Genomic DNA, 24146 nt, shown 5'->3' with positions numbered 1-24146 from the left:
TATGATAAGTTAATATAATTACTTTTTTTTTGGGAAAAAAAATCCCCCTAACACAAATATTCTCAAACAATTCAGACAGGTAACCGGTGAGGTAATAGGTACATGGAAATAAAATTACCTGAGATTAGCTAAATTGGTCCGAATAACATAAAAAGGCAAAAAGCCTGGTGAGAAGTGAAAGCTCTGAGCTTTTGAAGCATACCGGACGGCAGTATTGGCTGTCCGGGATGGAAGGTGCTTCAGCTTTAAGACCAGGCAACGCTGCTTCGACAACAAATCCACGCGCATACGTGTTCTTGCCAAGTGGTGCTTCATTTACAAAAAATAGCAACTGCATCTTCAGCAATAGCTCAAGCAGGTTCGTCAACTTGAGAAATCCCAGATGAAAATGCTACTGGCAACTCGCTCTTTTCTTTTGACACAGTCTCAGCTGCATTATGTAGCCCTTCAGTACACATATTAACCGAATTCTGGCCTTCAGTTATGGGAACTCTGCCTTCAGGTTTCTCTGAAGGCTGTTGGGACCGAAACCCCAGGGCTATGGGTTCTGTTTTCCCTCCTTGCTCAGCCTGATCGCCAGGTTGAACACCACAGCCTTCCGTGCAGGCCTCCTGTTGGAGCATCTCATGACTTCTAAGGCCGTAAAACAGTGGGTCAGGTGCTTTCGGTGGATGAGCTGATGGCTGATTGGGGGGAATATATACAGTAATGGGACCAAATTCAGTATGTTGGCCTTGGAACCGCTTGATCCGAGAAATATGTTTCTTACCGGACAGATGGCAATCAAATACAGCTTGTGTGTCACACGTCACATTGCATAGTGTACAAACCCTGGGCCGTTCCTTTTGGTGCTCCTGAGGATTGCTTTCGACAGCTTCAAGCATCTTCAACCGCTTTCCATTCCGCCAATACCTCATCATCTTCCTCTTTGAACCATGCCTCCTGTTATAACCATTCATCCCTGCCCTCCTTCCACAACCTTTTGCTGCTGGTACATCAATGTAATCTGGTGCACTGGTAGTTGGTGCCACACTACCTGTTTCCCCCTCCTTTGAAGAATCAGACTGTATTGTGATATTCTCACTCTGCATTTCAAGACCCATCTTATGATCCATTTCTGTGGTTGCAGGTGGCAAGTTTTCCAATGCAGCAGAACATATGTTTGCTTCAGTATCTTGAGAAGAAGCAGGCAAGGCTGTACAACGCGTGTTCAATGCTACAACAACTGCATTTCCGGCTTCAATTACTTGATCGGATGAAAATGCAGCTGCAACAGTTTCACCAGCTTTATCAGTATGAGAAAATAATTTGTTCGCTTCACCTGGAAGAGAAACCTTGTTTTCTTCAGCACTTTGGAGTACCATCTCAGGCTCGGCAGCATACTTTATATGCAGATCCACCATTAGTTTCTGCTGAGCTTGTATCTCTTGGATTCTTTGTACAGTCTTCTTGTGGCGTTTGCCATTCTTGTGCTGTTCTAGGACTTCTAAACTGTTGCAATCCACCCTGCAAATATCACACCAGGCAAGTGGGAGGAAAGGACGCGTTGGTATCAAGGTTCCTGACTCTGCAACAAGTGCTGGAGACTGCAATGGAGCCTTCAATTCTTCCATCACTGGCGGTATTACTGACAATGATTCAGCAACTGATGCAGGTGTAGTAACAGGCAATGGTCCAACAGGAGCGGAAAGATGATTTTGCCTGCTGCCACCCCTACCTTTCCGGCCTCGTCCTCTACCATGAAAAGGAGGTGAACCAACATCATGTCTAGATGGGCGGAAATCAACATTGCCTCTGCCACCACCACCTCTAAAAGGCCAACGACCTCTTCTGCTGCCACCCCTATGTGCAGACTCGCCACCAACCTGCAGGACCGTTTGAAAACTTTTAAAAGGCCTTACAGAGTGGTTCTATTGATAAACTTATGAAAAATCTACATCAATCTAACTTCATACAACTACATAAGCAATTCTTACCACCTAATATGGGCATGGTTTTACACCTACGGTTAGCAGGTCAATGGATATTACCAGGCAGGAAATCATCTTTTCAAGAGGCTAAAAAAGAGTAGTGGAAAACAAGTTTCCTCTAGATGAGATAGGGTACGAGTAACATATAAAAAAGAACTGTTTTTCAGCAATACATCACCAGACAAAGCCAAATAAAAAGATATTAGTTGGAATCAACCACAAGAAAGTGTAACGGAAACAAAAATATATATACAAAATAAGTTATTAATCAAATTAATCAAACAAAGTAGAGATACATGCTCACATAACTGCCGCTGGATGTGAAGAACACTTGAGAAAACTGCATTACACATAATGCCAAAGAAGAAGAACAATAAATAAATAAATAAATTATAAATAAGAAAAGGACAGCAAAAACCGCAAGGATGACCCATATTTCTTCAAAAGTGAATAAATTTCTTAAAATATGATAACCTTTCCATGCATTTACAATAGAAATATATATCAACAAGAATAATTGGTCAACATCACTACATGTAAAAGATGTCATGCAATTATGATGTAATAAAAAACAGTTCAAAGCACATTGCAAATAAAAGAAGCAAGTGCCACAAAGAAAACTGACAGTGGATATCACACAGAAAACTTCTCTTTGATGGCTAAAGCAAAACCAACTTTGAAATATGATGATCAATGTTCCAGAAAGTGTACGAATGCTAACTGGAAGAATCACATAGTGTTGGTAATAGTAAGAATATACCTTTATCAAGAAAGAATGGATAGAAAGAAAAAAAAATGTCAAAAAAATTTGTCATGTTTAACATATTGATTCATAACATCTATGAAAAAGAACAGGCCCTATGATTAAAGTCCTCCGATAAAAGTACACCAAAAGCACAAAATAAACAAAGTTTTCCAGTTCACTGCTATGTTTCTCATTCTTACAAGTTATTGTATGAATCCAAAACAAGAAATAGTCCAACCACACCTAGGAGTCAGTTTGAATAGATGGCACAATGAACCAAGGTTCTTTATTTGTCTGTTGGATAAAAAAGACAGTAGCAAAATTCAATACAATGATTATACCCCTTAAATGATACAGCAGGTTGAAACCAACAATTATCATATAAGAAAAAACCATCTCTTCCAGTGCAATTCTGAAAAGTTCAAAAGCATCCAAAGGATGGATTAATCTGTATCTATGAACTAAAAAAAGGTTTAGATTCTAGTATGTATAATAGTATAATACCTAAAGTTTTCCACTTATCACATCAGAGATTTGATCATATCACACAGAGCCTACCTATTCTGAATTAGAAAAAAAATATGGCCTATGATTACCCAATGAGACCACAGTCAACAGCATTGGATGCAGGATCATAAATTTATTCCATATGATAACCGATTGTAGGATAGTTATATGTATAGGATAAATTTATAATTGATGCCTATGAGGTAAATAACTTTGTGACTGATTCATATGCAGGGTCGATGAATCAGTTTTGCACCAGAGAGTTGATCATATCATACAGGGCCTTCCTATCCTGAATTAGAAAAAATATCTGGCCTATGCTTACCCATCGAGAACCACAATCAACAGCATTAGATGCAGGATCATATATTTATTCCATATGAAAACCAATTGTAGGATAGTTATATGTATAGTATAAATTTATATTTGATGTCTAGGAGGTAAATCACTTTGTGACTGATTCATATGCTAGGTAGATCTGAATATTTTTTTCGAATCTCCTGGTAATTGGAAAATATACTATCAATAAAATTGGTCAGCTTTACCGGGAATAGAACCCAGACCCGAAAAATATGATCAATCTGGATGGAGGCCCAAAAATCACAGGTCTATAAGAAAATTAGAAATTGAACATTGAAAAAGACTACCATACTTAAGCATGATCCCCCAGGTACAGTGGATTCCTCATTTTTAAGATGCATGAAATTCAGTAGCTCACCAACTTGCAGGTTATTTAATTTATAGAAAAAAGTATTTAATAGTAACATATACATTTTTTTAATTTGGAAAAAATGGTCTGTTCAGGGGTGAGGTAAAGAGAGTAGTGGATTATTGCTTTTGGAAGTGTTCCTCCAATGTTTACAGCTTTTTATAGAGAAGGCATGAGGATCTATAAATCCTGAATTGTCTTCTCTTAAAAATAGTCCATTAAGTAGCTATCCCATGCATGACGATGGCAGCTTATCAACTTGACAATTGCTAAGTCCAAAAGAGCAATAACTGGTCCATCACGCTTATTTCTGTTTTACGACTTGATTTTGTTCTACCCCTAAAGAATTACAGATAAATTTCTTATTCCAAATCCAAATGTAACCTCTAACATTTCCAACTTCACCATCCAGTTAAAGTTTTAAGTGATTTTCATATTTCCATCTAGATATTGTCTCAGATCTGCCGCAAAATTTCCAGCTGAAGCTAATTATCCTTTGAAATGAATAATTCAAGGTCCAGTTACATGCTTTCATATGACATGAAGGAACTAAATTTTCTATAATTTTAAGGCATAAAATTTCTGAAGTTCTACTAGTTTGATGCACATAGGCTCTAAAAGGATAAATGTAAAACATACCTAGTGTGCATCTTTATATAAACATGAAATTTTGCAGAGTAAATTGACAAATCATCAATAATTTTAAACACCATTTTAACATCCTAAATCAGTCTACATGTCAAAAAGGATCCTTCCCATATTTCAATGACGTAGTATTGTTCTGCAAAATATATACAGTGCTGATAGCAATATCTAAAGTCATACTTGGAAGAAATGACCAAAAATAAAGTATATGCCAACTAGTGTCCAAAGTTCACCGAACTTTTGCTGTATACATGAAATAAAATAGAAATGGCCTAACTATGGTTGAGATTTCAAAGACATAAAGCACATAAAACATTTATCAACTGTAAATAACCAGCAATTAAAGCACAACCAACAAGAGCATGCACCATGCCACTTAAACATGTCCTGATAATGTATGTTCCTTCTTTTTATACTTTGGTAACATTACTATAAAGTTTGGCCTTTTGTGATGGATAACCTAGGAAGAAGTCAGAATGCATGTGCAAACGATAATATGCGGCGACTTCACACCAACGATCCATTCCTATGAATTTATGCCCATTTTTGAACAATAATTACCATAGACAACATGCAAGCAATTAAAATCTGGGCCAATCACAAGAAAATACAATAGAAGAAGAAATTTTAGCATACCTATCTTTGGCAAAGGATCTCCATCTACATAGCATAGCCGACAAGCCAAGTGAAACATTGGGCAAGTAACAGAGGAGGAAGCATCAAGTCAATATTCCTATTGCAATAGTAACACAATTTAGAAATTTCAAGCCATAGAGGCACTACTTAAACTCTATCCACCTGGAAGCTTCTTATGATAAGCTTATTGAAAATAAAGACCTTATTTTTAAGGCTAACATCAGCCAAGGATTATGGCACTGAATGCATCCTGGTATGTTGCAGCATCAGGCAATTGCATGTGCAATATTCCACACCATATATTTACAGACTCAAGCATGATCAATTGATGATACATGCATGATACGTGTTATGGTTCACATATACCATTGCCAGCAAGCCCAGGTAACCAGAAGCACCTTAATCCTTTTGATGTCAACACACTTGGAGCTCTTTGGTTGTGTGCATCAAGTGCCCAAGAAAAATTAGAATTAGTTCAGGTATAAACAAGGGTTTTCAGGTAGGCTTCTCTTGATACTTGTATTTGCAAGCATCATTAGCCCACAAGGTAGCTATACCTACCACTGATCAATGATGGAACAATCGCAAGCTACCAATGTCATGGAAAAATCCCCTCATTTATCAACTGAACTATGAAATATGCACTATGTATGCCTTTTGTACAAAGAATGCATAGCTGTGATTACTCAGCAACCAAACAGCCCCTCTACATGTCTCAATATGTAAGTCAGCTAGCAAGCATAACATCCACCACCGATTAAGATGTAAAGTCCAAAAACTATCATACATAAAATTTTAATTTATCAATTCCTTGCTCCAAAAGCATGTTATGTAATCGTAAGGTACATTCATAAACATGATCCCAATCTTGCTGAAGATAACAAAAAACAAAATCAAAAAAGAAAAAGAGGGGGACTGCTACTGTTAGAAAGAGAGGCTAACATTTTGCACCACACAAATAAACAGCACAAATCTACGGTCCTTTATAAATAAAGGAAATGCCAAAGGACCTAAGAAATAACCCAATATAAGCAATTTAAACCATTGCATATAAACTCCATAGATAAGTGCATTCTTACAATGCCAGTTTTTCTTGTGAATCACATCAGTAGAAAATTGGTAGAAGCATCTGACACCACAATAACCTTAAGGCAATCTACACCAATATATGTCCAGTCAAACCTCCCATATATTATGTTCATCCTTTAGACTAAAAGATTTGGTTGGCATTTATCTGTAACCCCTTAATGGAATCAAGCATCTGATATCAAGATTTTCAGAAAACAAATGTCAAGTTATGCTGCCTAATGCAATCGAAAAGTCAGAAAAACAAAAACATTTTTGTACAAGGAACGCAACATATGTCGGTCTTAAACGATAAAACTTATCAAGTGTCGACATCTAACTGCAAAGAAACAATCCCATTAACTAGAAGGTTTTGCACAAACTCAATCCGTATATCCTAAAAAAGAATGAAGGTTTAACAAGATAAACTTTCCAACTCATATTTTCTGTGTTCCATAAGATTTGAAGCCAAGCCTACCTGTGTTTTATGCTACCGGCAACCACGATGTGATGACCTTTAGCTCAATTCACAGACAGGACGTGACGTTATAAAGAATTTGTATATATACCAAATGACAGAAAAGGAATTAAGACGCGGAGGAGATAATCAAGCAACAAAATTAGAAGTAACAACTCCAACTCAATTTCAGAAGAATTTCAAATATCTGAACCGTGAATTGCCGGATGGCAGGAAATTTTCCTGATGTGACCAAATAATTGAGATAAGCCCCAATTACTAACGGGTCAGAGAAAGCTTCACGCCAAACCACATCTCAAGTGCCAGATTCTGTCAAGAAAGAACCAATTGAGCGATTAGGGCAACAAAAAATATACCGCCAGATGTTGTGGTGGCGCCACAGGCCGCTCGCCTACGCCAATGGCCCTCCCGAACTTAGATAACACGAGGGGGCGCTGCTGCGTCTGCGGCGTAGGCGGGCGGTGGTGCTCCCGATGCGGACCCCGGAAAGCGTGGTTCTGCAAAAAGGGGTCGGTCCCGGGCGGCGGCGGAGGGAGCGGCCGGTAGGAGTGGTGGTAAGGGTGGTAATGATGGGTGGAGGATGGGTGGTGGCTGTAGTAGGCTTCTTGGGGACGGTAAGGCTGGTAGGCCGCTGCACCGTAGAGCACCTGTTGCTGGGATCGGGCGGGGTCGTAAGGTTGATGGTACTGGTACTGGTGTTGCTGTTGCTGCTGCTGTTGGGCTTGGGCGAAGGCGGAGTAATCCATGGCGGGACACGGGGACGGACCGCGGGGGGAGGAGACGAAGAAGGGGCAGGAACGAGGGATGCCCAACGCCACGCGTAGGGGTTCCGTCGCCGTCTAAAGCGAGACGACTGCTTTAAGAACGGGGCTGATCGAGATCAGACGGTGGTTTACCTCCGATAGGCTTTCGCGACGGTGGTGATCCTGTGCCCGTCGCCACAGGAACTCAAGTCACGACTGTGCACACACCGGCGCCGGAAGCTTATCGAAATCGTTTGCAATCTCTTTGAAGGAATTGAGCGGTCGATGGACTTGAATTCATGGCTACTAAAATCAAATCGGACATTGGGTTCGATCACATCCCATGTCACGATGAATTGGGGTTCGGATCGTAAGTTTAACAATGTTTTATATATTTATGTATATATTATATTTGAATTAAATAATGTTATAATTTTCGAGGTGATTTGTAAAAAATCTCACCGTCGACCTCCTATTGTAATTTTTATCTATGTTTGACAGGTATTTGAGTTTTAGGTTTTAAATTTGTCGTGGAACTCTTTGCTACTGTAAACAATATTTTCATAGTAGATATTTTGATTTGAACTAGGCGAGGTCCCGTAATTTTTATCATTCACATTGAAGGAGTTTTTCATTAAAAAAATTATCGATATTCTTATATGCTTGATTGTGATTTAATTGTTTATTGCTCATAACTCCTAAGTATTTATACAAGTGGAGGAAATTTTTTTGATAATTAATTGTCTATATCCACTTATATTATTTTATCAGTTTTTCTCGACAATAATAGACTTTCATCTCATAAAATATTTCTACAGTCAAAATAAAAAAATAAACTATGTATTACTTATGATTCTATAATTGATCGTAATATGGTTTATTTATAAATATAACATCAACAAATTTATTCGACTCATCTAACTCTTTTAACATTATATATTCACAATCATTTTATTAATTTTTTGATTCTTGGTGATCTTAAAGGCCTTTTAAGTTAAATTTTGCATACTTTCATTTTGATTTTTCAATTGAATGTAACATAATTTATTTTTCCAGTGTAAATAGTTATTCTATTAGTTTTCTAATTTTAGGTGATTTTAGGGATTTTAAACTTAAATTTAGACGTATTCACGATCTAACATTTTTTACTTTAGAATTTAGTTTTAATTGTTTGACGCATTAGGAATTCGAAACCAACTTAGGTCGAGTTTATCAAAAGTCATGTTAAGAAAGTAGAAAATTTGATAGATGATTATGAAAAAACTATATCAAAAGTATACATGACAAAAGCTCATTGCTTAAGTTAGCAAAGACTCATATAATTCAAGATTAGTATTGAGTAGTATTCTCAAATAGACTAAAGGATGTAGTGGGGAGTTAATCCATGCGATATTTACTTTGAATCATTGATTATTATTTAGTTGTGAAGACATTTGTCGAAATAGCTTATGCTAATGTTAAAAAATATTCAATTAAGCATTGGGATGGATAGACATATTTATCGATATTGATTAAGTATTAAATCCATAATATTATTAAGTTGCCCATGTATTGGTCTCCTTTATCACCTTTCCATATTATATTTTAATGCATGATGGGGATATCATGCTTGATAAGCAATATTAACATGTCCTCTAATATGAATAGACTTAGAGTTAGGGTTGGCTTCGATGTCTTCATATGATGCCTCATATTCATATTTAATAGCATCATTATCTATTGTAAATATACTTGGGAGTTGGGTCAGACTTTTTAGTTTTAAATAATACTTTATGATTATATTCGATCACATTATTGTTCGAGGATATTTCATGATCAAATTCAATCACATTATCATCGAATGATATTTTATAGTCGAGTTTAGCTACATCATTATCAAGAGATGCTTAATGGTCAGGTTCATATTATTATCATCGGATGATACTCAATGACCCGATTTGATTCTATCATTGTCAATAGACATTTCGTAGCAAAATTCGATCATCTCATTATTGGAAGATGCTTTATGGATAGATTTGATTATATCGTTATCAAAAGATACTTTATGACGAAATTTAATCATATTGTCACAAATAATGTTTTATGGTCGGATTCAATCTCACTATTATCAAGGGATGCTTTATAACCAAACTCTATATAGGTCGTAAAATGATGTTTCATGACTTGAGAGATGCTTTATAGTTAGATTTGATCGTATTGTCACTACATAATATTTCATAATCAAATTTGGCTGAAGACACTTATAACCGGATTCATTAGATGAAACATTAGATTATATTTTATGGACATCATCGAATGATATTTCATAATCAGATTTAGTCGTATTATTGTTAGAAAATACTTTATGATTGACTCGATTGTGTTATCCTCAAATAATGTTTAATAGTTAGACTAAATGATATTATCACTAATGAATATTTTATATATATTAAATTATTGTGTTATCCTCAAATAATGTTTATTATTCCTTGAGCTCAATAATTCATAATCGACTCCTTTAACTCTAATTACCATATAAATCCTCAAGATCTAAATTATAGATGATTTAGATCTATAATTGATGTAATGGGAGTAAGACAACTTTAGCTCCCTTGAATTCGTTGAAAGATATAGTCTATTGAGATTATGTTGAATTCGTGGTATTATCTTATAATATTTATTAGGGAGTATGGTGGTATCAATGTTACCTTGGTGCTAAACCTTATTGTAAGCATACTACAATGTATGCTTTAGAATTCAACATATTTTCTTTAAGGCTAAGGGAAGTGTGATGGTGTCAATGGATCAATCATCCTCCAACCACCAACCATACCATGAAGATAAAGAAGGACGAGGAGCAATTCTAACTTGTAAGCTAATGTGAAGCTGGCTTCCCCCACCACTTTAAAGAGGAAGAAGAAGCATCAAGACAATAAAAACTATGACAACAGTAGATAGTAGATCAAGTCAATCAATACGTTTCAATGTGGTCAACCCATCCAATTCTTACGCATACTAACTAAAACACATTCATTGCTTACTAGATATCTTAAAATTGATCATAATGATTACATAGAAAAATCTAATTTTTATTTCCAAACAACATCTTACAATATGCTACTTGAATCCATATGAGGACTCTCGATGAAATTGATTTATAATCTAATCTGATATCTTAATCATGTCATCCTATAATGGTCATAATATATGATTCTTATTATTCTGATCGACACTATTAAACTAAAGAAAATCATAATATCAAACAAAATATTAGTGTTTGATTTTTTTTAATTATATTTAATTTAAATATTGTATTGAAAATGCTTAAATACTAAAAAAATATCTTATCGTCTTATTAGTTTTTTAGCATTTGTAGGACACTAATAATTTTTTTAAAATATCTCGATTTAATAAAATAAAATTTTATTACAAGATGACATTCTTCCCAAAGTATCCTTTATATCTTCTATATAGTAATTGTTTTATTTATCTTAAATATTATTTAAATTTATTTACATGATTATATTTTTATTTATTTATTATATATATCTGGATCAAATGAATTTTTTTGTAATATTACATATATATATATATATATATATATATATTTATTTATACTTATTAATTTAAATAAAATATATATTTATTTTTAGATAAATATTAAATATATCAGTAGTCAAATAATATTTAATTAACTTTCGAAATATAAATCTCAGCAAACATTCGAACCATTCCGACGCAGATTCCAACGCACAGGCCCATCCCTAGTCAGCTAAGCAAAGGCGATGCAGCTCCGCTCCCACGGCCTCGTACATGACGCCCGCGTCCCATTCTCTCCGTCGAGCGCCACTCGCCTCTCCGCTGTCAGAGCTGCGCTCTCCATCCACCTTGTGCAGCGCGGAACTCACAGAGGGCCCGTCCTGCGCCGCTGCGGCGGACGGTGCGTCCGCCCCGTCGCAGCGAGGAGCACCGAGGCGCCTGGTTCAGTCGGTGACATTAGGTTCTTTAAGATGCTTGCTTGTCCTCCCTTGTTTCTGATCTGATTTAACTTGAGGAAAAGGAGGTATATTTAGTTAGCATAAGGAAATGGAATTCGTGACAATTGTCGTCAAGGGTTCATTCTTGAACCCACATTATGTTAGGAATTAAAATGATAACATGTTTTGACTAGCTAAAAGCGAAATTGTTCCGAGGGAAGAAAGAAAGTGAGGATTTCTTGTAGTCACGATGATTACCTTTTTGGTGGGTCTTGCTCAAAAGAGATTACTAGTTTGGTGGGTTCTATGTTTGCGAGTGTTCTTTTGTAATGTTTAGTGCCGTTGCCTGAATCTACTGTTTCAATTCCCTTTCTATCGGAAATTTATCTTCTCTGGTTTCCTCACGGGATCGCATGATCTTGACCTTTATTCTTCGGAACGGAAGTAATTGGCATCGATACTGCTGTATCGTAATTAATTATACTATTTTTATATCTGTTTTGTTTTTTCCATTTCCTTATGAGTCTTTTAGATAATTTAGCTCCCATCTTCCCCTAAATAAGGAAGATTGCCTGTGAAGTAAGTGCATTGCACTGCTTGCAAGTTGGAAAACTACTTCTTGAGTTTTTTGTTGGTTAAATTTTAGGTATTTGGAACTTTGCTGGAATTTCGAAGGCGTTATCTCCTTATCAATTTTCTGTGTGTCATTTACTTTCTTGCCCACTTAATTTGTTCTAATTGTCTTCCTCTCAATATAGGACACAAAAATTTTTCGAAGTTGAGCTTAACGTCAGAGATTATGAAGTCGATCAGTTTGGAGTTGTTAATAATGCTGTCTATGCAAACTATTGTCAGCATGGTAATATTTATTTCAAGATCTATGCACTATGATTAGTAGAATTGGATTCAATTTATGCCTTATTATATGTGGTTGAATGGTTCAATAAAACTTGATAGTTTTCCCATGATGCATTTTCCAATTAATAGTCTGCTTTTGTTTGATTTTGAAATTGAATTAGTAACTTGGTAATCTAATCAAATCGAGTAAAAGCTATGTTTCTTCTTTTTTTTTTTTGGCAAAGGAGTAAAAGCTATGTTGATTCCCAACAAAAATTAGGATTAAATCATGTCTGAAATATTTTCATTTTATTGTGCATGGTGATGGAGGGCTTTTTTGGCTGGAAACAAGAGGAACACTTTATCTCCTAGGATAAGTCTTTTCAAAGATTGATATCAGGAGTCCTTATTATTATTTTTAAATGAATTATCTTTTACGTATTGTTGAGCATAAAAAATTATCTTTTGCAGTGTTGTTTGGTGTAGATAGTGTCCTATCATGAGTAGACCCATTGTATATTTCCTCATAATTATGCAATATGATGTCTAGAAAAAAATTAACATGGTTTATGCCTTAATCAAAATTTCTAACAGAATACAAATGCTTGCATGGTCTGTTTTCCTTGGATGAAATTGTTAGAGTTCAGTATTGCCTGAAAAATTAGAAAAGGACAATCTATCCAGGTCTGTCTTTTAAGAGATTTTGGATCTAACTGAAATCTGTATGAATCCAACTGTATTTATTATTACCATATGGGCTTTGGTCAACTCAAAATTTAAAGAGAAAGTCAGATTGTGAATGTCATTAACTGCCTGATTCATGGACTCGTCGACATTTACAAAACTTTGTTTCTATTTCTTTTATCTTTTATTGGCTTGTATGTGAAAGAAAAGCTGGAGATGATATTGGCTAAGGTATCCTCTAAAGATATGTCCATCTTTTTTGTGTAGGCAATTGCTTGGAATTAAAAAAAAAGAACACAATATTTTTTGAATTGTGGATGTGTGGTCAACCAGATTCATTCACGAAAACCTCTTGTTAAAGAGAATGAGAGAAGTTAAAAAACAACAAAAGAGAATGAGAGAAGTTGATGCTTGCTGTGATTTCATTTAAGTCAAGTGCATTTTTCTTTTTTATTATTTTTATCACCAACAAAAAATTAAATAAACTGCAGGTGGATGCAGGAGTCAATGTGGTAAGAAACTCTATATGATATGGCTTCTTCTAGGAAGCAAATGCAGGAACTAGATTAAGAACCTGGTATGGACATCTAAGAGAGCATTTGAACCACCAAAATTTGTTCGTCTAAAGAGTTGGTTTCTTTAGGGGTTGATACTTCTTTACATCCTGTGTTCTCATTCTTCTATTAGACAATTTTTCAAAAGATGTTATTACCACTTCCTACCATCAATATGAGTCTCACTCCTTATCCTTAGATATGGTAGCAATTCAGGAGTGAATTTCTGGTTTTTTCCCCCTCTCCTATCTAGATAATTATACTTCTATATTGTAGTACTTGAATTTTAATATGGTCCACATGAATGATACCTTCATGTGCATTCTATGTGCAATTTTACATTAGATCGGCTTAAAATGGATATACCTTGTTATGTTGATATTTTTGATACCATAGGTTAAACTTGCATGGAATTTTATGCACATGAGGCAGATTCATCAGTCATTGGAATCAATTTGTTGTTTAGGATAAGTTAGTTACTAGATGCATTTAAATTTTAATAGATAATTTCACTGGAGAAGCCAGCAAGAATATGAATGTGGATGGTGTTTGCTGGTAGAAAGTAGATGTGGAAAAAGGAGCATGAATTTGAGGATAACAGAAATATGTGGAAGAAAGAAACAGGCAAGGTGTATGAAAGAAGAAAGAAGGACCTGATCCTTCATTTATCAGAAACAAAAATAAAGAAAGAATGTGAATAAAGGAAAATGCATGCCGATTCTGGGAGAAGATAATTTATTTCAAGAAGAATGGATACAAAGCTAAAGAAGGATGGGAAGAAATAAGTAATGCCTACTAACAAGATGTTCCGTAATTTGAATTGAATTTGCAGCTCCGCTGTACTTTGTTCAAGACCTTCCAAAAATGTCAATTTTGAGTATTCAGGTGAGCTCCCTGTTCCATATCTCTTATGGGAAGAAGTTATGACTAATGTCAGTTGGAATGACAAAAATGACTTGGGAGCTATTATTTGAACACCTTGCTTTTCAGTTTTCTCTTCTGGTAGTGGGAAATAGAATTATTGGGCAACTATAGTGAAGCTTAATGCATCTGACATCCTGACAAGCAGAGAAAATGTTATATGCATTATATTTTCTTTAAAATACAACTGGATGATCCTGGACCTTGGTATTCTATGGTCCTTTACTTTTACCTGCTCTTTCTTAATTGGAGATGTCTCCCCCTATTGATTTACAAGCTACAGTTCCTTGTTCCTTAATGCTGCCCGTCTTTTGAATTCGATTAGGCCGTCATGAATTACTTAAGAAGATCGGGATTAATGTGGATGCAGTTGCTCGCACTGGAAACTCATTTGCACTTTCTGACTTGCGGCTGAAGTATATTTCACCATTAAGAGTATGTCTTGCTTCTGGTTCATCAAATTATTGCATGCTTAAAAGAACTTGAAGAAGCACAGAGCTTCTTCTCTAGAAGCATCATGGGTTTCTATCCTACTTGTTCATATGTTAAAAACAATTCGTTTGACCTTTTGAACCCAAAAAATAAATAAATAAAATTTGTTGGTGTTCCCGGAATTTTGCTAATTAAATGACAAGATATCCGGATCGATAGATGATTTGTTAAATAAGTGAAGTGCACAGACAGGCTTTTGAGTACCAATTTGGAAAACCAAGTGGCTACCCTGTATAAGTATGGTGCTTATGAAGTGCATCACTTGAAGAAAACAGTTACTGGAATTTAGTAGTTTTCTCCCAACTCATGCTGACAGTTTATTTTGTCGATCTAGATCAAATTGTAAGTTCATGTCTTCATTGGGTTTTCTTGCATTATCAGAGTCAGGATAAATTTGTTTTAAAGGTGAGGGTTGTGAGCATCACGGCTGCTCGAGTTATTATGGAACACTTCATTTACAAGCTGCCAGATCTGCAGGTATGCAATAAACTTATTTTTTAGATTGACACCATTTGTTAATGTCAATCTATAAATTCTTTGCTATCTTGTGTCTCTTCAGCCCATATTGGAAGCAACTGCAACTGTTGTTTGTCTCAATGGAAGCTATCGTCCTATTCGGGTGCCAAGTGAGTTGTCAGCAAAACTATTGCAGTTCTCCTTGGATGATTCAGAGTGATATTCCTGTAAGGTTGTTAGCATGTCATGCACTGCATTCAAAATTAGCAAACCAATTGCCAATGCTTGTAATACTTTAGTTATGGACATGTGCATTTATCGCGGATGAAATTGTTGAAGCTAGGAAATCCTTTGAATGTCGTCTTTTTTTCTCCGGAAGAGACACCCCAGTGATTAAAAGATGACTAGGATGTGTGTTGTTAGACTTCGAGGCCATTGTTAACATCTACTATGCATCGTAATTTTATTTTTGCAATTCATGCTGAAATATGAAAGTGCCTTATAAGTTTCGAAGATATATATGTATATTTTTTTTACAAAGGGTAAATGATGAAGGTGAGATTTTAGTCTAAATGCTGACGATAATCTTCAAGGTTTATTGCTTTGGTCTTTTTTGGTTTTTCCCAAACTGTGATGAAATATATTTTGTATGAGTTGATCCATTGGAAGGAATAATTGCAATAACTATGATTTATTTGTTTTAATCTCGTAGCATATCCATTATGTTTTCCCTTGCTCAAGAGAGATGGAAGAGTAGAAGGTAGGAGAAACAAAGAAAAGAAAGAGAGACTAGGAAATAGTGACAGTGAAGACAAAGATGATTTCGCTTATATTAATTACTTTGCAGCCGTCTGCTGCACGAATTCATCTTTATTAGGAAAACTTGATTCCAGCACTTAATCATGAGATAATTAGGGAGGGAGGGAGGGAGGGAAAATAAAGGGAAAAAGAGTTACATGATATTTGAACGTGAATGATTTTTTTTTTTTCTTGTAATTACAGTCTTCTATTACAACACACACTCTGCATCTCCTCCTCCTCCTGTTCTTCATGCTTCACTGCTCTCGTTGGCAGACGAACCAATCCCCACCTGCAACCAAGGGGAGCTGTCTTCTCCCATGTTGATGTCCTTCAGCTCGCTCAGCTTCGCTCTCTTTACTTTGCTGTCCACTTCGTCGTCCACGTTGAGACCAGACATCTCGATGTTGTTGTCGTCCTTGCCGTGGACGTTATTGTGATCGTCGTTCTTGTCACTGCTGGTGGCGCAGGCTCTGTTTCTGCCGACGTCGCGGCGATCGATCCATGCCTGTAAGTAGATCGCTGCAGGCATTTGGAGTCGTAATGGACTCCCGATGTCCCTCGTCCCTCGAGCGATCTCATCGGCGCGCGCAGGCTGGTTGAGATCGAGAGGTTCATCGAACATGGGTCTAAGCGTCAGCTGGTGGGGAAGGTTGGCGTGGTGCGGTAAGGGTTGGAGCTTTAGGCCGGGGTCCGGCGAACTGGACGTGATCCAGTGGCATCGCTTGTGCCCGCCCAACGCCTGCCCCGACGTGAACACGCGGTGGCAGATGGAGCACTCGTGCACCTTCGACCTCTTTCTGAGCGGCGTAATGGCCAGGGGAGCCGGGTCATCGAACGGCACGATCGCCGTCGAGGTCGATGCGGCCGCCACGTTCTCGTGGGTGATCACCTCGTCGTCGGGCGGGGCCTCGTCGAGGCCGTCGTGCTTGACGGCGAAGCAGCCTTTGACCTTCTTGTGGCTGGCCCGGTGGCCCCCCAGCGCCTGGTGCGAGCTGAAGACCTTCTTGCAAGCCTTGCACTCGAACGTCCCCCTGGGAACGCTCGGTTGCGCCGGCGGCAAGAATGCAGGACCCTGAGGAATCTCCGTCGTGACACCGACCGCGACCGTTTGCTGCCGCCGGTCGTCCTCCTTGCTCGCGGACGCACACGACTCCTCGGTCTCGGCGATAGCCGCCGGCTCGACACGGGCGGCGGACAGCATCATCAGGCAGCTGGCGAGGTCCTCCTCTTCGCTCATCCCGACCACCTTCGCACGCCGGGATCGCTTGCCCTTACTCCACCCCGCGAGATCGACGTCACCCTCGGACCTGGACGAGGCGGGCACAGACTCGTAGCCCTCTTCCTCTTCCTCCTCCTCCTCCTCGGAGCTGCATCTGCCGTGCTCGAGGAATGACTTCCACGACAGGAACTCCTTGCCGCAGTTCTCGCAGACGCGGCAGCTCCTGAGGCGGGCGGGGTTGGTGCGGAGCGCGTACATCCGCTTGGTGCCGGCGGCCGCCGAATTCATCCTGCCATCCCAGTCGCTGCAGCCGGAGGGGTCATCCTCAGCGTCGGCCGCGTAGTCGTCGACGATCCCGTGAGCGCGCATGTGGCCCCCGAGGGCGCGCCCGCAGCCAAACCCCTTCTTGCATATCCGGCAATAGTGCCTGTACGTCTGCTGCTGCTGCTGTTGCTCTGGCTGTTGCTGGTCCATCACCATTGCCATCAGAAGATGAACAGAGAAGGGTGGAGGCTTTGTAATGGTTGCGGTTGAAGGCGGAACGGGGTAAGCAGAGGTTTGTATGGTGCAAGACTAAGCTTCTCCTCTTCCTCTCTCTCTCTCTCTCTCTCTAGTTCTCTTCTTCCTAGTGGTGCAACAAAGTTGCTCCCTGGTTTGTAGCTGAGGTGTTGGTTGGATGTGTAGGGAGGGGAGTAGAGCTGCGTTGTAGTGGTTGGTGACAAGTGGGTGCAAGGAGAAGAAGCCTGTTTCCGGGTCAACGGTCAAATACCCGCTCAGTGAACGGTGGGCATTGCAAGCTAAATTGTAGCCCTAACAACCAACCATCAATTAATCCACGTTATATGTTTCTATTAAAAATATATTTAATAATTAATGTATTATTATTATTATAAGATAATCATGTTTTATATTTTAAATATTTATATTAAGTACTAAGTTTTTGGAATCAATGATTTTTATAGGTATTTGTCCATCAAATCAGTCTAAACTAAATTGAAAAAATTATCTATCAGATTCTAAATTAGAATATTTGAAACATGTTTGAATTACTATATATGTAACTAATCCTAGATGAAGCCAAAAACAAAAAAAAATTGCAAATTTATAAATAGAACTAATTTATATAAATATAGGGAATTAAATAAATTTTATAATTAATATTAGGAGTATTTGGCGATAATAAATCATGTTCAAATATTTATATAACAAGTAGCGAGGTTCTTATTGTCCCAACAAAATAAACATTAAGATAACCATTTAGATTCTATTTTTATTTTATTTTGGACACATAGATTCCACAGCTTCCACACAAAATCACATTCATCTTTATATGCAATTGAATTAGATAATCAAAAATTATATATATATATATATATATATATATATATATATATATATATATATATATATATATATATATATATATATATATATATATATATATATATATATATATATATATATATATATCAAGAACCATAACTTGATCATCCAAGTTTAATTCTGATTCAATTTGGAATTAGTAAAATCGATTTAGTTTAGAATCAATGGTTCGTCGAGCCGATTCGATTTTAGTTCTAACTCGATTCAGTTCTTGTTCAAATCGATTAATGATACTGTATTTTTTATAGAGATTTTACTCTTTTATCACAAATATCCAAAGGTGAGGAAAAAAAAAGATAATTTTTTTGTGAATAAAAATGATAAGATAAACATGCGAATTTGACAGTAGTCATTGAATACATGATTAGTACAAGGAAAACGATGACTAAATCATTGCATTTAGTGCACCCTCAGCCTCATCAAGCTGTGCCAAGACTTCATCATTCCTCAGTACCGACGAGAAACCTCCATCCCCACCATATGATCCAAGAATGCTTTTGTTCTTATATCATCAGTCTCCTTCGGCGACAAGACCACTCGTACATCTTCTTCCTTTGGAGTGATTGGAGAATGGAGATCGCACCGTGCCATCAGTCTCATTTTCGAGCTCACAGGTGCTGATCCCAGGAACACAAATGATTCGTCTGGGAGAAGTGATCTCATCTATTAATCTGAGCAAAAACATCCATCGGCCACCACCACATCACACAATTCAGATCCATTATTGAGTTGATGCGGCTCTGAGGACCATAGAACGAACGAGTTGTCTCTCTCGGATTGTTCCCTGCTTCCATCAACAGTCGAGTTCATCGTGCTGTTGTCCACAAGTGGAGCTCTAAAAAGTGTGGAAAAGCAAGTATAGACGTGGGCGATGTCATTAACATATAGAGATGTGGTCGTAGAGAGCTGTGATCCATGGAAAAGGATGTCTTATCTTGGTAGTCTATCATCACTGCTACCCACTCCACTGACCTCCAAAGACGTGCATCATTTCATTTCATGCTTTGAGCAGAGCAAACACGACGCGGTCAAACGTTCACACCTCCAGCAGTGAATTCTAAGACTTCCTACGACGACTTGAGATTAGCCGGCGACTGATTCTGAGACAAGTGTTGAAGCAGCGTGACCATTCTGCTGTACTCGTCTAAGCTCATTGGTTGCTGTAAGAATTCAGTCGGAGACCATGATAATGTCAGTCAGCCGAAGCTGAGATTAGGGTTGCCATGCATGCATGCATGCAGCTATGACGAACCGGGGACGCACGTACCTGTGCCATCTGACAAGCGAGGAGAGCCGAGAAGGGGTCGGGGAGGACGGAACCGACGGGCCGCCGGTCGCCGATTCCGTCCCAGCCCCCGGTGGCGGCGAGATGAAGGAACGCCGATGGGTGGAGGAGGGGCAAGACCGGAGGGACGGAGCGACCTATCGAGGCAAAGTCCATCAGTCCCATATGTGGCAGCTGCGGGAACTGGGCCATGTGGGGTAGCAGCTGCGCCACCATTGGCATCTGCAGCTGCGGCATGGCAGCCACCATCATGCTACTCATCCTGCTCATCATCTGCACCTGCGCCTGCAGCTGCTTCAGGTACTCGATCACCTCGTCCAGCATCGACGCCTTGTCGGTCTTCCTCATGCAAGAGGCAAAAGCTAATCATGTCTCTGAACTGTTCATGGGAGACAAGGAAGAACGATTCCCAGATGCAGGGAGTCTTTGCACCTTGCTGGAGTTGGGCACCAGCTTCTGTAGAGTCTTCATCCGCTGGTTGATCCTGTCCCTCCTTTTCTGCAAGTAAAGAACAGCAGCAGTGCACCATGAAAGGAGGAGGCAAGAAGAAGAATAATACTGCACTGCGTGGGGACTCTCTCTATCAAGATTGGAAGCATCTCCCCACAATGATAAGCCTTAATTATTTATTAGACACCAAAAAGACAACAATCATTTCCTTTTGCTAAGTGAAGGTAGAGATCACATCCATTAGATAGTCCTTTTCTTCTTCATGTCCCACATGATTAGCAAGCCACACATGTAGTGTCTAATGCTTGTATTATTTTGCCTCTCTATGAGCATCTGCTTTCTATCCTCCATTGCCAAGACTTGCAACTTCTTTAACTTGTTCTCCAACCAAAGGATGACCCTCTCTCTCTCTCTCTCTACATATGTTTTGGTAGGAGTTTGTGCTAATATCTCATGATGATGTGATGGACACCCTAGTGAAAATGATCAAATTTTAGCCCCACAATTCTCATGTCTCTTATGCAATTGATAGGAACAAATATATATCTTTTAAGACCAGTATATATCATTGATGCTATTTCCTTGCATTGGCTACCGTGCTTCAACCATCACCACAATCTTCTTAAGGTCTGGGAGTTCTTACTAAAAAGCCTGTAATTAAACATATAAGAAGGAAAGAAAGTCTCAGGAAAAGAAAAGGTCAATTATATTATATTTCATGATCTCAATAAGCATATGGTTGTAATTATTAATACACAAACTAATTTCTAGAATCCAAGTGATTTTTTTTTTATTTTTCTAAAATTTCTTGAAATCAATTATCAATGATATAAACTCTCCTGTAAATTTATTAGAGATTACTTACTATTGAAACAATAGGAAAAGCTACTACTTTATTAGTGATATAAAGCTAATTATTGCGTTTCCAAAAGCCAACTCGTTTTTGATTTGACTATTGACGTGACAAGTAAGACATGAAACTGCTTCTTGTGTCATATCCTCAATTAATCTTGTAAAAGTGTATTTTATTTACCGGATGTTTGAAAGATCCCTCAATTAACTCATGATTTCAAGTGAGAATTGCCTATTTTACAATGTTTTTGAGCTATCATGAACATGTGTTAACTAAGGAAAATGAATCATCATTGTTTTTGTACTTACACGTTCGGACTGGTTGTGGATGGCGGCGGCTCTGCTATTTTTGGTGGCGCCGGAAGGCTTCCCCACCTCCCTTTTGGTGTCCTTCTCCTCTTCATCGTACAAACTATCAGGCTTTGTGATTCAGCCACCGGAGGAGCCAAAACAATGACGACAATAGTGAGAAGGTATCATGTAATCAAAGCAAACAAGAAGGATTTTGATCCAAGTAGTAGTAGTTGTTGTTGTTCTTCTTCTTGGTGGTGGTGTTATGATACGTTGATGTGTGCATGAGAATAACCTTCGTTTGGGAGCTCGTGTGGCTGATGGATACGTGGTCGTACAGGGCCCGCACCTTCCTCTTCCCCAGACTCGTGTTCTCCGTCTCCGGCCAGGCGGAGGTGTCGGTGGCCGTGGCAGTGGCGGTCAGGCCGACGTCGTCCTCCCTCCACGTGTCTAGCGTGACGAAGGTGGTACTGTCGACGCGGCCGGGCAGGGATCCCGCCGCGCTACCCTGGCTTGAGCACACCCCCACCATCCGCGCGCGCTTACAGCAGGGCGGCGCGTCCGGGTCGGCGATCCGGTTGCTGGCGACGTCGTCCTGGCACGGGACGAGCGCGTCGACCGCCACGGAAGTCGAGCGACGAAGCCAGCCCTCGAGAACAGGGCTCCTCGCCGCGGCGCCGGTGGCCTGGTTCACCACCGACTCCAGGGTGCCGCTGGGGTGGTGGTGGAGGTGCTGCTTGCCACAGGCCGCGTCGGCGCCGGGCTTGGCGCCGGTTCGAGACGGGACGAGGCCGTGCAGCGCGAGCTGCCCGTTCTCCCACGCCAGCTCCGCCACCTCGTAGCCCATCCTGAACTCCACAACACCCACAACATGAACCTACAGAAGAAGAAGACATCAAGGAAAACGAAGATCAAGAGAGCAAGCAGCGCGCACAAACGGCCAAGAGGAGCGCCAGAAGGATGGTAACGATGAAGGGGAAGGTTGGATGAGGAAGGGTTGAAAGGCGGATCATCGACGTCCCAGCTCGGCACACGCTGGCTCATCTCTACTGCTGCTTCTCCTCCTCCTCCTCCTCGCTTGGAGAGGGGGAGAGCACACACATACACAACCATATATAGAGAGAACGGAAGAGAGCAAACGAGTGGATTCAATTGTTTCATGCAGATCACAACACAGTAAAGGGCAGTGTGATGTTACGGAGACGCGAAGGTGATTGGGTAAGATTCGGTGAGAGGATATGGCTTCGACGTCAGACGCAGGGCACAGATGCTGGGCACGTAGCCGGCACCGTGTCCACATGTCAGTCGCGGGAGAGGAGGCCCTGCTGGCTGAGCTTCTATTTGGGCATAGTGTGTTCGGGTTCGTGGTGAGGCTCTCCCGGTGCTTCCGGCGAACGCCGAAATGCGCACGGCTTTTCTAACCTGCTTCGGAAGCTTGCCTTCGATCTTTTTGTGAATCAGTGCGCAGGGCGTTCTCTCCTTGATTAGATCTAATTGACTCGAACCTTTGGTCACCATCAAAACGGATGGATCTAAATAAATAAGTAGATACCTGAATCAGATTTTAAATCAAATACCTAAGTAGTTAGTCGCCCGAATCAAATCCAATTGCCTGAAATTAGTTGAATTTGTGTTTCAACAGAGTTAAATTATGTAAGTTTAAAAAAATTAATTTAAAAAGAAATTTCATACGATACTTCTTCTATATAAATTTTTTTAAAACCTTTATATATGTCAAATGCATCGTCACCTTTGTTTTCATCTGTTATATATACTAATCTTTGTCATACTTATTTTTACCTTCGTAGATCTTTATCGACATTTATCGATTTAATTCTCTCCCCCTTTATTTTGTTGAATCCATCCTTGTCTTTATGAATCCTCGCTAATTCTTGTTAGACCCACTCTTCGTACTAATATAAGAGGCCAACAATGATAATACAAGCGAAGGAGGCTATAGTTATGAAAGTAGGGATAGATCCAATGAGATATAAACTAACAACTGTCTATATTATGAGTGAGAACGATATAAGTGGCTTATATAAGGACAGATCCAATGTGTGTTAGTACGATTCGTAAAAACAGGAATGAGTTCCACAAGGGTGACAATAGCTAAAGGAGGATAATATCATTATTTTGAAAAAAATATGCTTACAAAAATTTTTAAAAGTCAGTGCCAACTAAATTTTTTAAAAATAAAGATTTTTAAAAAAATACATGAGTTAAATTCATTTATGTGCTATCAATTCTAAATATTATTATTATATATATAATATAATATATATATATAATATATAAGTTTCATGCATGTGGCCATGACTTAAATGACAACAAGTTGCAACTCTCATAAAATAAATAATCACTTCCTTATGGCAAATGAATTAGTGACCATATTATAAATATATTAGTTTCTCCCACCGCATTAAGACGATGATAGATGAATGTTTGTTAAACGATACAATATGTC

General features: G+C 38.8%; 4 protein-coding genes across 5 annotated transcripts; 1 reads left to right on the top strand and 3 right to left on the bottom strand.

The window, feature by feature from the left end:
* On the bottom strand, positions 1 to 7766 carry LOC135587386 (uncharacterized). The gene is made up of 2 exons (XM_065078730.1): positions 7112 to 7766; positions 1 to 1865 (listed from the first exon to the last, which is right to left on the bottom strand). The coding sequence occupies exons 1-2, from the start codon at positions 7499 to 7501 to the stop codon at positions 351 to 353; spliced, it is 1905 nt and encodes a 634-aa protein (XP_064934802.1). The 5' UTR covers positions 7502 to 7766; the 3' UTR covers positions 1 to 350.
* Positions 7767 to 11205: 3439 nt separating this feature from the next.
* LOC135582990 (acyl-acyl carrier protein thioesterase ATL3, chloroplastic-like) lies at positions 11206 to 15917 on the top strand. 2 transcript variants are annotated; one of them, XM_065081286.1, is made up of 5 exons: positions 11206 to 11477; positions 12213 to 12313; positions 14821 to 14885; positions 15324 to 15419; positions 15502 to 15917. In XM_065081286.1, the coding sequence occupies exons 1-5, from the start codon at positions 11263 to 11265 to the stop codon at positions 15616 to 15618; spliced, it is 594 nt and encodes a 197-aa protein (XP_064937358.1). In that variant the 5' UTR covers positions 11206 to 11262; the 3' UTR covers positions 15619 to 15917. The 2 variants fall into 2 exon arrangements, with proteins under 2 accessions (XP_064937358.1, XP_064937357.1); XM_065081285.1 differs by having other exon boundaries at positions 14776 to 14885.
* A 488-nt stretch (positions 15918 to 16405) lies between these two features.
* LOC135589023 (zinc finger protein ZAT4-like) lies at positions 16406 to 17973 on the bottom strand (the record flags this gene model as incomplete). The annotated part of the gene is made up of 1 exon (XM_065081345.1): positions 16406 to 17973. A coding segment is annotated over one exon (1527 nt), but the record flags the coding sequence as incomplete, so codon positions are not given.
* A 1109-nt stretch (positions 17974 to 19082) lies between these two features.
* On the bottom strand, positions 19083 to 22773 carry LOC103993289 (transcription factor UNE10). The gene is made up of 6 exons (XM_009413297.3): positions 22614 to 22773; positions 21975 to 22527; positions 21698 to 21808; positions 20519 to 20584; positions 20069 to 20425; positions 19083 to 19961 (listed from the first exon to the last, which is right to left on the bottom strand). Exons 1-6 carry the CDS (start codon positions 22721 to 22723, stop codon positions 19869 to 19871), a joined length of 1290 nt encoding a protein of 429 aa, XP_009411572.3. The 5' UTR covers positions 22724 to 22773; the 3' UTR covers positions 19083 to 19868.
* Positions 22774 to 24146: the final 1373 nt, after the last annotated feature.

This window comes from Musa acuminata, chromosome BXJ1-8, assembly GCF_036884655.1.
Source record: "Musa acuminata AAA Group cultivar baxijiao chromosome BXJ1-8, Cavendish_Baxijiao_AAA, whole genome shotgun sequence".
Lineage (NCBI taxonomy): Eukaryota > Viridiplantae > Streptophyta > Magnoliopsida > Zingiberales > Musaceae > Musa > Musa acuminata.
This window is presented reverse-complemented; position numbering and strand designations above follow the sequence as displayed.